Source organism: Rhinolophus hipposideros (assembly GCF_964194185.1).
Source record: "Rhinolophus hipposideros genome assembly, chromosome: 5".
Taxonomy (NCBI): Eukaryota; Metazoa; Chordata; class Mammalia; order Chiroptera; family Rhinolophidae; genus Rhinolophus; species Rhinolophus hipposideros.
This window is the reverse complement of record NC_138051.1, coordinates 30549626-30566110: the sequence shown is the minus strand read 5'-3', so window position 1 is coordinate 30566110 and position 16485 is coordinate 30549626. Positions and strand designations below refer to the sequence as shown.

The window sequence follows — 16485 nt, the reverse complement described above, 5'->3', positions numbered from 1 at the left end:
GAAGTCAAAGGTTCAACATTTCACAAAACAATACCAGTAAGCACTTCGGCACGGTTTCCCACAGGTCCCCCTTTTTTATATAATATTAACACAAGGGTCGCGCCTGGCTTAGGTGGTTGGTACAGACATGTCCATTTACCCGTCATAGGAGACCATCCCTCTAGCGAACGGTTCTTGTCTTAGGTTATGTACATTCTTACCAAATCCTTACCCGTCTTTGGCTGCCGACCCATTGTAGGGGCTTTATACACCGGTGTCAGCGACACGGTGGACCTGGGCAGATAATCTCAACTCATGAACCTTTGTTTGGAGATCGATGAAGCCCTTGAGTATTACCTTTATAAGCAGCGGAGCAAAACATAGGAATAGAAGAACACCAACAATGATTATTACAAAGGCAGTAGCAAATGGAACAAAGCTAGAAAGGAGGGGAATTCTCCTCCGAGGCCTTGTATAAATTGTTTGACCATGTCAGATACATCTGCATCCAGTGGTTTGGCTTCTCTGAGAGCTAATATCTCTTGGTGAAATTGGACGAGGTCAAAAAACATATTTTCTTTATGCCATATTCCCTGGAGATGGTGTTTAACCCTTTCTCATGAGACATCTGATTGATTATACATTTTAGGGGTAACACATATCCACTGATATTCTGCATGATAACTGAGTTTAGATCTTATTTTGAGAGAACACACCTCATCCCCTATATATTGTACCACCTCATATAAGGCATCTAGTTTTGCATTTAGCTTATCATCAATATGTTCCTGAGTTCCCAATGCTGTAGTCACATTTTTAGCCAATGTGTTTACATATTGAGCATTATGAATGGACTGTGTAAGAGCGACAGCAGCAGTGGCAGCCATAGCAATTAGTGTAAAAACTGCCACAACGCTGGCTATAATTAACCCAACAGCTCAAGTCTGTCTGTTTAATGCCTTATTAATTTGTTCTGATATGTGTGCCTCGGTCCGAATACCAAGGACCTGAAATGTTAACAGGTACCATAATGAAAGAGGGTTGGTGGAGAACTACAACTCTAGTTTTGTCATTTGACCAAGTGATGCAATTACTCAGGTTACATTGTATACAAGATACATTAAATTGGACCCCGTCAATAGGGGTGATGTTAAAATTACCAATCATAAGCACATATGGAGCCTTGACACAAACAGTGGGATTGCCTCCTACCTTGCCTCGCCCCTTGTCCATACTCATAGTCACTGTACCCATTGTTCCCGCTAGTTTCCAAATATGTCGCTGGGGCCGGGAGGTATACCATAATTCCGCAACCACGCCAGTCTTAGTCACTTGTTGGATATCAGCACCTGTGTCATGGCCTCCGGACCAGTCTATAACAGTTTTATTAAATCCAGGGACACTATATTCCCAGGGTTCTTTATAACATTGTCTCCAAAGGATGGATCTGTTGTTTTCTCTGTTCTCCTCACTGCAAGGATCATGGGCTTATGGTGGAGGTGGGTTTTTATCCCTGATGTTTTTTCATCCTACTGGCTGATGGAGTGTGACACTCTGTCCATGGTTGCCTCTGTGAATTGTCTGGCTGCCCACACGGAAACATCCGGTGACGTTGTCATTCTTCGCGAAGCGTATGGGTAGTCCTATGCCCAAGCCGCTATAATTGAATCCAACAGCTTGCAGGACGGCAGGAGCAAATGGATGTCCTAACAGCCTAGTGTCATTTGTCCCAACAATGACTTCAGGCTCGTTCCACACTGTGGGGTGTAGCATGGGAGGGTCAGGACCATATGCCCAGTATGTCTCACCCTGAGCCATCTGTGCAACCAGCAGGATCTCGAAGACGCTCATCAGCAACCTGCACCAGCCTCTCAGGCAGCCACCACGCACCTCCATTGTCCTGTGAATAAACGCAAACATGCCCTCGTCCCCAAATTAGGACTGGGTCCGACCCATGCCACTGGTTAGTAAGTGGATCCCGCCACCTCACTTGGGCATAATCTTGTTGAGTGTTAGGATGCCAGAAGCGATCCGCGGCAGATCTATCCCGCGCATCCATGTTTAAAAAATTTAGAACAAAAAGAGTGTGATTAAGGATTGTATGTGGGGAGACGGAGTAGACCTCCCCCTTTTTTATTTTTTCAATTTGAGCCTTTATTGTGCTGTGGGCCCACTCTACAATACCTTGGCCTTAAGGATTATAGGGAATGCCCGTCTTGTGAATAATAGAGAATTGAGTGCAAAATATTTGAAAACCCTTGTTGGTATATCCAGTTCCATTATCCGTTTTGATGATTTTTGGGATGCCCATTGCAGAAAAGCAATGTAAGCAGTGATTAATAACATTTTTAGTAGCCTCTCCCGATTGGGCTGAAGCCATAATAAATCTTGAAAATGTCTCTATTGACACATGGACATATTTTAATTTTCTGAATTTAGGGATGTGTGTGACATCCATCTGCCATAGCTGATTGGGTTTTATACCTCGGGGGTTAACCCCCAAGTGAGGCACAGTGTGATGTGTAGGATATATAGGACATCGTTTTACAATCTGTCTGGCTGTTTTTTTTTTTTGTAAGCTGGAATTGTCTTCTTTTTTTTTTTTTCATAAATTTATTTATTTATTAGTTTCAGGTGGAATTGTCTTCTTAAGCTTTGACTATTTTGATGATGAATAAGATGAGATTGTTGAGCTTGTTCAACATTGGTTAGGGCAACAAATCTGGTGAGCTGATCTGCGGCATTGTTGCCTTCAGAGAGGGGTCTAGGTAAGCCGGAGTAAGCTCGAATATGTCCTATGAAGCAGGGCTGGAGACGCTGTCTAATTAATTGTTGAATTTGTATAAAGAGGTTTTGAATTTCATTATTTTGTGTTTCAATAGACGGCACAGTCTCTAGTTTTATGATGGATTGTGCAATATAATGGCTATCAGTATACAGATTGAAGGGTACAGAGCGCAACTGTTGAAATACGGCCGTCACGGCTCGGAGCTCAGCTACCTGAGCCAAAGCAGGGGAAGAAGACAATACATGTGTTTTTTTTCCAATAACATATACCGCCTTACCATTAGAGGATCCATCAGTAAAGGCCAATGTGGCATTCCCAATGGGCTGATGTTGGACTATTTTAGGAAATACAAATTCATGAGCTTGGGCAAAGTGTAACAATTTACTACTAGGATAATGTATGTTAATTTTTCCTGTGAAGTTGGCAAAAGCAATGGCCCAATTATCAGAATTTTGGAACAGCCACTCGATTTGTAATAGCGTAAAGGGTACTCCTATGATTTGTGGCTCTCTGCCGAAATAGTTTGTAGATTCTGTTCTAGCTAGCTGAACTAAGGATGCTACTGAATCGTAATAAGGAGTTAATACTCGAGAGGGTGATACAGGAAGATGGAGCCACCTTCATGGTCCTTGTTGCCAAAGGACAGCAGTGGGAGTATGAGCTGTGGCCAGAATATAAGCCTCCCACGGTTGGGTATAATCTAAATATTGAATTTGTTGTAATGATATAGCTGTTTCCACCTTTTCTAGTGTTAGTCTTCCCTCTTTTGTAATCTGTCGGTGAGACGTAGGATCAGAATCCCCTCTCAATATGTCAAATAAAGGTTTTAAGTCTCCCGTAGTAAGATGTAACTGTGGCCTGATCCAATTGATGTCTCCCAACAATTTTTGAAAATCATTAAGGGTTTTTGATCTATCTTTTTTTATTTGAATGATTTGAGGCTGAATATTTTTTTGGCCACAGAGTATATCCCAAGTAGGAATATTTTTTTTAGGGGCTATAACTAATCCTTGGGTATGTAAGCCTTTTTGTAAATGAGCATATGCCTCAAGCAATAAGGATTCTTGTGTATGTGCCAATAAAATGTCATCCATGTAATGTATTATATAAACAGTGGGAAATTTTAAGCGGGTAGGCTCTAACGCTGCTGCCACAAATTTCTGACATAGAGTAGGGCTATTAGCCATACCTTGAGGTAGCACCAGCTGTTGATATCTCTTCATAGGTTCTTGTAAGTTAGTTGAAGGAACACTGAATGCAAACCTTTTACAGTCCTTGGGACACGATGGTATGGTATAAAAACAATCCTTTAAATCCAGGATTATTTTATATGTGTTTTGGGGTATAGCAGAAGGATTAGGCAATCCTGGTTGTAAAGCCCCCATGAGCTCCATAGTCTCATTTATTTTTCTCAAATCTTGTACAACCTCCATTTACCTGATTTTTTCTTAATTATAAATATGGGAGAGTTCCATGGAGAGTTAGAAAGTGCTATATGTCCCTTATCGAGTTGCTCCTGTACCAGCAACCTTGCAGCCTGTATTTTTTCTGATGACAGGGGCCACTGTTTTACCCAAACAGGTGCGTCGCTTTTCCAAGTGATAGCATCTGCATGGGGTATAGGAGGAGTAATGACCCCCATTAAAAATATCCCAAGCCAGCTCTTTGTGGTAAGGGTGAGGGAAAGATAGGCTCTTTTCTTCCTTGTCCAGAAGGACCTAAGCTATTTCTAGGCAGAAGTCCTTGATCGAACATCATTTTAGTGACCTGTTGATTAGGGCTGTACAGGTAAACTCCCATCTGACTCATGACATCTCTGCCCCATAGATTGACAGGCAATCTTGCCACTATGTATGTTGAAAGGATCTTTTATGTCCCTCTTGATCTTTTCATAACAATATGTCACTGCTCTGTTCTGGTGATTGAGATTGTCTTATGCCTTGTAATTGGGTTACTGTTTGTTGTTTTGGCCAGTAGCTAGGCCACGGATCTGCAGTTAAAACAGAGACGTAGGCCCCCGTGTCTAAAAGGCCCATGAAGGAACAGCCATTAATGGATAGTTGTAATTCTGGCCTCTGGTGTTGAATGGCCTGGACCCAATAAGCATTTGATGATCCAAAGCCCGCGTTGCCTCGGGGTTTATGGCCTGCTGTTTTACCCGATTTGACATATGGAATTAACAGTAATTGTGCTATACGTTGTCCGTTATTGATCACTGAAATGCCTTCAGGCGAATGAGTCATAATCTTGATTTCTCCTGTATAATCCATATCTACAACTCTTGGAGCAACCGATATCCCTTTCATAGTAGTACTACTCCTTCCTAGGATTAATCCCACAGTCTGTGGAGGCAGAGGCCCAAAGACCCCTGTAGGAATAGCTTGCATCCCCATCTCAGGTGTTAGTACTGTGTAGGCGGCTCTACTGAGGTCTAATCCTGCGCTGCCTGGGGTTGCTCGGAAGAGTTCCTGAATGGATTTCCCTGTTGGGGGACGAACTGTTGCAGCACCCCATAACATTGTTGCGGGGCCTGGGGCTGGCCCCTCTTCCTGTTTCCCGGAAGAAGAGGATTTCCGGAGGCATCCCTCTTAGATTTACATTCATTGGCCCAGTGTTTACCTCTCTTACATTTTGGACATAATCCAGGTTGTTTTGGGGCCTCCTTCTTTTGGGGCTGACCTTGTTTTTTAGGGCAGTTTTTGATCATATGGCCCGGCTGTCCACACCCAAAACATTTGCCCTGTCCCTTTATTTTCTTTTGTTGTTGTTGGAATAACATTTCTCTAACAGTCTTTCCTTGCATGGCAGCGGCCATTGCAAGACCCTGCATATAGGAAGGTCCTATCTCTGAGCACAACCGGACATAATCTGACAAGCTACTCTTATTTTTGTAAGGTCGTAATGCAGCCTGGCATGCAGAATTAGCATTCTCAAAAGCAAGCTGTTTAACTAACAGCATGCTGGCATCTGAGTCTCCCAGAATTTTTTCAGCTGCCTGCATTAATCGGGAAAGGAAGTCTTGGAAAGTCTCATCAGGCCCCTGGATAATTTTAGAGAGGTCCTCAGAACGTTTTCCTAGCATAGGAATCTTTTTCCATGCACGCCTGGCGGCAGCATTTGTTTGTGCATAAGCAGCCGGGTTAAAATTTAATTGTGTTTGCAAGTCTCTATAAGGTCCTTCACCTGCCAACATATCAAAGGAGATAGGAATGTTTTGTGTCTGATTTATCTCCGCAGTACTCTGACAGAATTCTGCAAAATCAGACTTCCATAATAAATAGTCCCCTTCTGATAAGCAAGCCCTAGCAAGTTGCTTCCAATCACTAGGCGGCAGGGCTTCTGTAGCTAGTGATTCTAGCAGGGCCTGGGTGAACGGGGCATTAGGACCATATTGAGAACATGCCGTTCTTAATTCTTTTAAACTTTTGAAGGGAAAAGGCACATGGTCTCGGACGGGATTTCCTTGTGCGTCCTGTCTTTTTATCACCGGAAATGCCAACCCAAAATCTCCAGTATCTTCCCCTAACTTGCAGGCGGTTTGCAGGACCTTACACAGAGGGGAATCACGAGGGCAAGTCTGTCCGGACACTTGCCGGATGGTCACTGGTGTGACCACCAGTACCTCAGGGGGTGGATCCAATCCCGCAACAACACTAGGTGTGCGGCTAGATTGTAATCTGGGTCTCCACTCCGACTGTCCTTCAGCAGTCTGTTCTGCCTGCCTCGATTGTACCATCTGCATTTGCACAGAGAGGGAGGTGATTGCTGACTGCAATCGACCAATCTCTACCTGGAGAGGATCTAGATGTCCTGTCTTAGCACCTGTTTCTGTCTGAACCGCCCCTATGAAATCTTTAGGGTCATGATATCGAGCAGCAGCTTCCTCTAGGCCCTCCTCATCTTGGGGGTCCAGTCTGTCATCATCTTCGACCCCGCTATAAAGATTAACTGGCTCTGGAGGAGCAGAGGGAGAGACGTCAGTGGGTCCATCTCTGTCCTTTTCTAGTTTACTATTCCTTTCTCTTACATGTTCATTATAACACACTTCCTCATGCCTGGGATCAATGGCATCTCTTACCAAGTTCCACAGGGAGAAGGCATCCACAGGCACCTTAGAAGGTCCATGCACTTCATAATGTCCTTGTAACTGTTCTCTCACCTTTTCCCATGTCTCTAAATTTAGCGTCCCCTCCTCAGGGAACCATGGACAAACCTTTTCCACAAAATCAAGAAACCTAAGCAACTGCGCCTCACTAGTTTTTACTCCTCTGGCCTTTAACATACTTTTTAATATCTGAGTAAACAACATTTTGCTGTTACCCTGTCCCATGATTTTTACTCCCGACTGTGGTATCTCACCGCACCCCTTACCTTAGGTGATGCGTCTCAGCTCCGTGCAGTGTCCTTCACTCTTGTCCCCAGTATTCAGGTCCCTGTTCAGGCGCCACTTGTCGGTGCCTGCCAACGAGAGGAACAGTCCCTGAAGTGGGGAGTGAGGATTTGAGAGAAAAGAAGAGAGACAAAGATGGGATCGGGAGGGCAGACAGTCCTAAGTAGACTACAGTACCCCAAGTTTATTTTTGCAGTTTATATACACTGGGTATCAGGAAGTAACAGAACTGTCTGCAATCTGGTAGTTACAATGCTTGGATAAACAAGGGCATGTGTTTTGGCCAGCTCAGCACTCCCTGACCTTGTCTGGTTCTGTATTCTCAAAATAGCAAGTTTTGCCTTGCTGGAAACACAAACTGCTCAAGGAAGTCAAAGGTTCAACATTTCACAAAACAATACCAGTAAGCACTTCGGCACGGTTTCCCACATCGCTGGAAGACTAGCGCCCTCAGTACATGCTTGTCAGCCTCAGACCCGAGCTCAGGCAACACCAGGGCCATGAGTAAAGCCCGAGGGTAAGGTGGGGGTAGGGTGTGGGTGTCTTACAGAAGTGAAGGATGCAAGACACGTCATTAGTGTCATTGTCACCAATCTGCTCGGACCCATAAAAGTGCTACAGCTGTCTCAGACTAAGACTGGTGTTACGTTTTGTTATTTTGTTTTGTTTTTAAAGGGAGGCAGCTTTCTCCAAGCACAGGATGTAACCCTCGACCTTGGAGGATAAAACAGTGAGGGTGTGAGGGCATCCAGGCTTCCCCCCACCTCCACCCCCTGCCCTATCAGCACAGTCCAGCTCAGGCACAGCCAATCCGAGCCTGAGATTCCTCCAGATTTCCTGAAGCAGAAGCTGACTAGAAGGGGACTGACCCTTTCCTTGGTTCTTTAACATACTTTGCTAATAACTAATAACCGAGCAGCAGCTTTCTCTGTCTGGACCTCTGGACTCTTCTATATGTTCAACCTTAAGTCCAGAACAAATAGAAAGTGGCCACACATAGGAGGGTTGGAAAGGGAGAGCTCCTCTTCCTCTTTTCTCTCCTCGGGTCTCAGCCCGCCCAGGAGTCTGGCACCTAGTCCATGAGATATAGCCATACATTCAACAGCCATACATTCAAAAGAGAGGAATTGTGTTGGTGGCTAGCAGGTTGATCTAGTGGTATGGTTTCATTTTGCTTTAGGTGAGAGAGATCCAGAGTTCAAATCCCGGAGGAGCCCCTCTTTCTACAAAAGCCAAACGAAGCCAACGCCACCACCAATCCTAGTTCTGCCCAGGCTGTAAGTTGGCTTCTTCTGTCCCACTCAGGGACAACGATGATGCTACTGTGGGCCAAAGGCTTCGTTGGAGATCAGGGCCCTTCGTGCAGCTCTGACAGGCTTTTATTGTGTATAATAACTTATTCCGGGGACCCTGCGCACCCGCCCTTCTCACCCTCCCGCCACCCTCCGGCCCATGGGGGACTGGGCTCCGCCACCCGGACACAGGAGCGGGCGCCGGCCGGCGGTTGGACTCCACCTCCCCGCAAGGCCTTAGTGAACGCTAAGGTTGGGACTCTGGGTGTGCGGGTCCCTCGCCGGCAGCTTCCCGAGGGGACTCGAATCCCAGACGCCGGTTCCCGAACCGCCTCTTTGCCCAACACCGCAGACACTCTGGGTTCCCCTCGAAGGTCTCTCTCTGGGGCCGCTCCGGGGCTACAAACGCGATTTCAGGCTCCCCAAACCCAGGGAGGCATCTTGCAGGCTTCAGACGGTAACCCTTCTGCTCTGAATATTTGGCGAAGTTTGAGTTTACAATGAAACATGAAATTTGACATTTTCTAGGGCGTACAAAGAAAAGCTCATCGCAAAGCATTTTCCTAACGGTGTGCAAGAAAGCCTGTGCCCTTCACCCCTCCCCCCATCTCTGTTGTACAGTTCCTAAGAAGAAAAACCTGGATAATTGCATGTGCAACATATAAAGCAATGCTGAAACAATGACTAAAATGGAAGAAAAGATGTGGCAGAGAGTTGGAGAATACCCTATTGTAACATCATTTTAATCGAAACTTAGAGGGAAAGTTACACTGTAGAACTATTCTTAATCAAAGTGATGTTATCGGGTCAAATAATCGGGCAGCCTTTGACTGGCACAAGCCCAAATGACTATATCAGCAAACAGGAACATGTACTTTAAGTGTGTAGCATGCAAATATACTTTCAAAAAAAAAAAAAAAAAAGCTTGTTCCAGTAGTTCTTACCCCAGCACTTCGCGCGGAAAATACAAGTGCACTTCTCAGGGCATTTCACACGGAAAAGAGTGGTACCTGGAGTGTTGGGGTCGCAATGCAGGGACAGAACTCTCTTTATGAGGTCCTGGTCCGTCTACCCTACTGTCGCAAATGCTGTACCAGTCTTTCTAATGCGAAGTTTGGGTTCTGGGAACCCTCGGGCTCAAAAGGTGGACATTCATTCCCTCCAAAGGGAGCGCAATTGAATTATTTCCAGGCATTATTTTCCAAAACGCAATATAACATAGTGACAATCGTCTTGCCATTTCTGGCAAGAATCCACTAGACTCTGAGATTGGGTTCTGAGGTCTTAGGGTAGCTCTAAGAATCCACTTTAGTGTTCTTTCATTACTCACCTGGAAAAAACATCCGGCTGTAGTATAAAGCGTCTACTTGTAACCATAAAGTGTGGTTGATTCTGGTTTGTATTATAGAGGTTGCCCAAACTTATGAACTGCTGGGATAAGGCCTTCAAACTTGCTTATCTTCCTAAACTACTTGTACACGGGGAGTCTTTGACAGAATTTGTCTGACCCAATCATATTTGTCCTTTTGGAGGGTCCTCTCTTGGAAAAGTTATGTGGCCGGCAAGAATAGTTTTGTGTTTGGTGATTGGAGGAAAGGAAGAGAGAGGGTAGAATCTGCCAGGATGACCTGACTTCCAGGCTGGTTGTTCCATCAGAAAGGTGATATACCTAGCCTGGGCTGTGATGTGTTTGCTGAATGACTGTCTACTGGCGGAGATGCAAAGTAGGAAGCTGGATGTAGAGCCCTGGGGTTCATGAGAAAGATCCAAATTAAAGACAGGACTTTTAAGAAAAACACAGGGCAGTGGTTAATACTGGTTTGGATAAGAACCCACATGGAAGAGCATTCATGGAGAAAGAATTTAAGGATAGGCACTGATGAATTTAAGGATAGGCTCTGATTTGGTTACTCAGGCATTATTGACAATCATTACCAGCACTTAAAGCAGAAAATTTAGGGAAGACGATAGTGGGTTGGAGAATAAGGGGAAGGTGTGGAACATAGTAAATCATTCTTTTCTAGGAGCTTGTCTGTGAGGGGCAGGATTTGGTCAGTACATATGTTTGGCTCTGAGGTCATTGGGTAGCTCCAGAATTACTTAATGGATCCTTTCTTTCTCTGCCCTGAAACTTGGGCAACGGTGTGTTGGGTTACCAAGAGTGAGCTCGTTGGCCTACATATGTTCTGACTCTTAAGGTTTTTTTTATCACCACTGCAGATGAAAATGGTGCCATTCCTCCTTCTATTACCATGGTAGAAGCAGAAATACTGGCTGGGCTCTACAATCAAGACCGGGACAACTTGGCAGCACTTGAACAAAGGCACAAAGGAGCAAATTAAAGGGGGACTAAATATCTTGTGTTTTGAGAAGGAAGGTGAAAGAAGGAAAACTAGTTCTGAAAAGCAGAAATAAGTTTAGGATGATCTTACGTAGTAGAGGGGTGAGTGTTTCAAAACCCAAAATAAGCTCTTTTGACCTTAAAGAAAATCATGACCATTGGGAACCAGACAGAGGGCATCTGGCTGAAGATTCAGCAAGCATATTCAGCAGGCATATTTAGTGGCAGGAATTGGGACTTGATTAAGTCGTTGTTTTTCAATCTAGTTGTGGGGGGCACAGTTCACTGGCCCATGTGGGAATCAAACCGTCAACCTTGTTAAGAGTACCATGCTGTAACCAATTGAGCCATCCCACTGTCCTGCTGCTGACACTTCTAATAAGTAATTTTGTTAATTCTTGGGGCTGAGAACTACCAGTTCATCTTCATCACCTAGGGAATGTTAGGGGGCACAGAACTCCCCTATACTTTTTTTGTATGGTCAGATCTTGAATTATTTCAGACATCTGTAGTGCTTAGCTCTTTGATATTAAAAGTCTTCATCCCAATCCCAATTTTATCAAAAACAAAAAAAGATTAACGACAGCAGATATATAAGAATGTAAAAATATGGACAAATGAAAGGAACACAATCCAGTGACAAAAGAGTAGAGATGTCTTTAATTCATCTTTGTAATAAAGTGCAAATTAGAAAAACACTTTAAATGCTACTATTCATGAAATTTCTCTTTGATCTGCTTTTCCAAAGGCACCTTGGATTTCTGTGGAGAAGTGAATAAGTTTACCTTTTTACCACCTGGCAGTAAATGCATTTTTTGGAGAAAGTATGTACAAACATATCCAGATAATCTCTAAGTTTTCTTTTTATTCATTTTTGATTATAAGGATAATTTTTTTAGATATATATATATATTTTTTTATTGGGGAAAGGGAACAGGACTTTATTGGGGAACAGTGTGTACTTCCATCCAGGTCTTTTTCCAAGTCAAGTTGTCTTTTCAATCTTAGTTGTGGAGGGCGCAGCTCAGCTCCAGGTCCAGTTGCCGTTGTTAGTTGCAAAGGGAACAGCCCATCATCCCTTGCAGGAGTCAAACAGGCAACCTTGTGGTTGAGAGGACGTACTCCAACCAACTGAGCCATCAGGAGCTCAGCGGCAGCTCAGCTCAAGGTGCCGTGTTCAATCTTGGTTGCAGGGGGCGCAGCCCACCATCCCTTGTGGGAGTCAAGGAGCTGAACCAGCAACAATGTAGGTTGAGAGCCCACTGGCCCATGTGGGAACTGCACCAGCAGCCTTCGGAATTAGGAGCACAGAGCTCCAACCGCCTGAGCCACCAGGCTGGTCCTATACGGATTTTTTTTTTAATTCTTGATTTTCATGAACAATTGGAAGACTCTACTGAGAATTTTAGTCGTTTGTCACTTTTGGCGAGGGTCACATATAGATCACTCTGAGAATTGGATTGGAGCTATAGATTCCCTTCCCAGACAAATACATATAAGTTCAAACACATAAATTCACATACCAATGGGGCTTATAAATTTTCTGAAGTCCATCCTCAGACTCCCCAGTGACCATGGACTTTTAGGTTAAGATCTCACAGGTTGGAGGGTCTTATGATGTAATGATGGTATTGATTATGATATATCAATAACAATATGGATCTATGTATGAGATAAAATCAAGGAATTTTGCCTGAAAGAGAAGGATAGACTTGATGACTCCAGTTCTGTAGTAGTTCCAGAACTCAGTCAATTGGTGATGTCCATGATGACAATAAGAGAGTGACAATGGAGAAAACTTGGAGTTAAGACTAGTTATTACATCCATTCACTTTCACCTCATTGTTTTCTTGTTGAAACTCTTAGCAAGTAAAATCGCCCCAAAAGCCTGCTACCACCTTCCTTAACAGATCCTTCAAAGCTTCCTTGACTTGCTCATTGCACAAGGCATAGATGAATGGATTCAGCAGTGGTGTCACAAATGTTGTTACCACTGTCACTGCCCAGTTAGCATCCACAGAGTCACTCTGTGAAGGCCGCACATAGAGAAAAATGGCACTTCCATAGAAGAGGGTCACCACCATCAAGTGGAAGGTACAGGTAGAGAAGGCTTTCTGATGGCCTGAAGCAGAGGGGATGCGCAGGACCGCCAGGACGATGTGACCATAGGACACAGCAGTAATCATAAGTGAGGACACAATGACAAGAGATGCCAGGATAAAGTCAGTTTCCTCCAGTTTCTTGGTGTTGGTGCATGCCAGGTGGAGCAGTGGACCACTGTCACAGAAGAAGTGCTACACCACAGCATCCTGTTCACAGAAAGGAAGCAAGGACACAGCCACTGTGGGGCCAAGCACTGAGAGAAGTCCCCCGAGCCAGCAAGCCAAGGCCACTTCAAAGCACACAGTACCATTCATGAGCAAGGGGTAGTGCAGAGGGTGACAGATGGCCAGGTAGCGATCCACAGACATGATGGCCAAAAGCAAGAACTCAGAGGCCCCAAGAAAGAAGTAGAAATAGAATTGGGTAATACAGGCAGCAAAGGAAATAGTGTGTTGCCTTGAGAGGAAATTGCTCAGCATCTTGGGAATGATGATGGAAGTGAGTAAGATCTCTAAGCAGGACAGGTTACCCAGAAAGAAGTACATGGGAGTCTGCAGGCGAGTATCAGCTCCTACCACCCCAACAATCAACATGTTGCCTATAAGAGTCACCAGGTAGACAAGAAGGAAGATAGAAAACAGTTCTGCTTTTGTGCTGTTGAAATTCGGGACACGTGCCAGAATGAACTCTGTCACAGCACCGCTCTGGTTCCCAGCAGGAGCCATTACCTTCCCCTCCTGAGCAACAAAATGAATGTAATTTTGGTGAGGACAGGTCTTCTCCAGAACAATCCTGCAACCTATTTGATCATGATATGGCACACATATCCTCACTTTCTCCAATCACAAATCCTCTTAATATTTGAAAGATCTGAGGTTCTCATTTAATTGAATTTGGAGCTGGTAAAGATTTTCCACAAAGGGTAGTTAAAATTTAGGTATGAAAATGCCAAGAGCCTCCATCTTCACATCTCCTATTCTCAGATCTTAAATGGTGATACTTCATTATTATAATAACTGTATCACTGTGCACCCGAGTGGGGCAAAAATATCAGAGAAATGATTTTATGAACAATATGATTGCCATTCAATGGGGACCAGGAAAACAGGCAGCAATGGGATAATCTGCTTCTTTTGGGCTTTTCTTCCAGGTATAATTCCTCAGATGCTGCTGTTCTGCCTTGTAAACAAAGGGGCTTTCTGATTCTAAGGAGGCTGCATCATGCTGCCCCTTCTTCAGCTTATAGGCAAGTCAACCATCAGGGCCCATCTTTCTCACCTCTTTAGAAGGAGTGTCTTTGGCAATGTGATCACTGCCTTAAGCTTGAATAGGCACGCTTCCAGTGCAGGACTATGCCACAAGCTAAGTCACTATAAGAACAACATAGGGCTGAAAGGCAAGGGCTGAATAGGAAGGCATTAAACCACTCATCTATCTATGAAAAGACATAATGCACTTACCTACAGTTCTTTTCATCTCTAATGGTTAAAAAATGTTCCATTCAAAGCCAGGTCTTCACTTTTTTGTTCATGTGTTTTATGTATAAACTCTCAGTTTTCCTGTTTTAGACCCCATCTTCCCTGGTTCCTGGCATTAGCCGGAGTGCAGGGAAGGATATGGTTAAAGAAATCATTGGCTTCTAACCAATCCCTCTTTTCAAAGGTAGGATCCTTCATGCATAACTTGAGCTTCCAATGGAGATGCTCCAAAACAGAGATTGGTTGATCCAGACATCAGGAGCCCAGCTAGCAGTAGTGCCTGCTAGAAAAAATGGTGAGGATATAAAACCATAAGAGAGTAAGAAAGACAAAGAGAAAATAATTCTTAAAAGAACCAAGGGAGATCTGTGATTCCATGGAAATTGACTGATAAATCTGTAAACGAGGCTGAACCTTCATTCAAGAGTGGGTGACTGGGAATGCCTTTATCTGCCTTTATCTGTCAACCACCACAAGCCAGAGCCCTGCAAAAGTACTGGGGCAACGAAGTGGGAATAAGAGAAAGAATCGAGTTTAACCAGCTATGGAAGGCCACAGTCATCATCCAATTTTCTCCTACATGGCACTCAGAGGAAATGTTATTTCCCAGGTAACACATAGTATCTTCTCCCTGAAGACTTAAAATGGTACTGGGAATTCCTTCCCTGGCTTCTAGGTTAGGAAGTGATAGGAGCCGCAAGGGTGTGATAAGATAGGAGAAGATTCCCTGCATTATCTCCAGTTTCTTTTGCTTCTCCCAGCCTTGTATTTTATCCTCTAGTAATAGCATATATTATACCATACACTTAAAACTTTAGAATTCTGAACCAATGTTAACATTTTTCCATTTGTATTCCATATTATGCCCCTGACTAAAAACTTGACTAACTCCTATTCAAACTCAATCTACTCTGGTGCATATGAGTTCTTCTGAGTAACTTCCCCTATCCACCCCTCTCAATGCCACCATTCTTCCCATTCTCCGACCTGAACTGTGGCACATTCTGTTGATCTCAGTCTCAATACTTAATCCATTGTGTTGTAACTGCATTTTCATCTGTATCCCCTGCCAGACTCTGCACTCCTAAGGCAGAAATTATATTTTGATCTCTGTATATCCAGCACAAAGCACAGTGCCTGGCACACATTAGGTGCCTAATAAATTATGTGAGCTAAAATTCTCTGAACCCCGACTTAAGAAGCAGCTGCTCTTGTGAGATGAACACCAGTTAAATCTTGAGCTGAGAGGAACAGTATACAGGTCCCCCTGGAACTCAGTTTGGCTGAATTCCATTCTTTCTAGACATACTCCTTTTTAGAGAAAAGAAAATACCTAAATGAAGCATGGATGAGGTATGAGAAATGCCATCACTTTATATTCTGAGGAAGGAGTGGAGCTAAAGACTGGTAGAATTGGATGAGCTCAGCTGAAAAAAATTAAACTAGAAACTGAAGCTCTTGTTTGTTGAGCTGTGGGAAAGAAAAGTCTAAGCAAAAAGAGAGACCATAAGGTCTATGAGCTAGTAAATCACATTTGAGCCATACATGTTTTTAAATTTTAAAACTAAATGTAGCACAAGCAGCTCAAAGAGGGAAATTCATAGAGCTAAATGCCTATCTCAAAAGACAAGAAAATTCTCAAATAAACAACTTAACTTTACACTTCAAGGAACTAGAAAAATAACAAATGAAGCCCAAAGTCAGTAGAAGAAAGAAAATAGCAAAGATTAGAGCATAAATAAATAAAAATAGAAACCAAAACAACAATAAAAAAGATCAGTAAAACTAAGAGCTAGTTCTTTGAAAAAATGAACAAAATTGACAAATTTTTACCTAGACTCACCAAGAAAGAGGACCCAAATAAATAAAATCAGAACTCAAAGAGATGTTACAACTGATACCATAGTAATACAAAGGATCATATGAGACTACTATGGACATGAGCAATTATATGCCAACAAATTGGACAACATAGAAAGAATGGATAAATTTCTAGAAACATACAACCTACCAAAACTGAATAGTGACAAAATAGAAAATCTGAACAGACCAATTACTAGTAAGAAGATCGAATCAGTAATCAAAAATCTCCGAACAAACAAAAAACCAGGACC

At 43.5% G+C, this 16485-nt stretch overlaps 2 protein-coding genes across 2 annotated transcripts; both read right to left on the bottom strand.

Annotated features, from left to right (window-relative positions):
• Positions 1-2559: 2559 nt before the first annotated feature.
• LOC308498451 (endogenous retrovirus group K member 7 Gag polyprotein-like) lies at positions 2560-7382 on the bottom strand. Its single transcript, XM_081050511.1, has 2 exons — positions 7335-7382; positions 2560-7225 (listed from the first exon to the last, which is right to left on the bottom strand). The coding sequence occupies exon 2, from the start codon at positions 7095-7097 to the stop codon at positions 5199-5201; it is 1899 nt and encodes a 632-aa protein (XP_080906637.1). The 5' UTR covers positions 7098-7225; positions 7335-7382; the 3' UTR covers positions 2560-5198.
• A 4592-nt stretch (positions 7383-11974) lies between these two features.
• On the bottom strand, positions 11975-14154 carry OR6S1 (olfactory receptor family 6 subfamily S member 1). Its single transcript, XM_081050510.1, is given in 2 exon segments — positions 11975-13084; positions 13088-14154. Coding segments are annotated over 2 exon segments (963 nt in total). The 5' UTR covers positions 13619-14154; the 3' UTR covers positions 11975-12652.
• Between the last annotated feature and the right edge of the window lie 2331 nt (positions 14155-16485).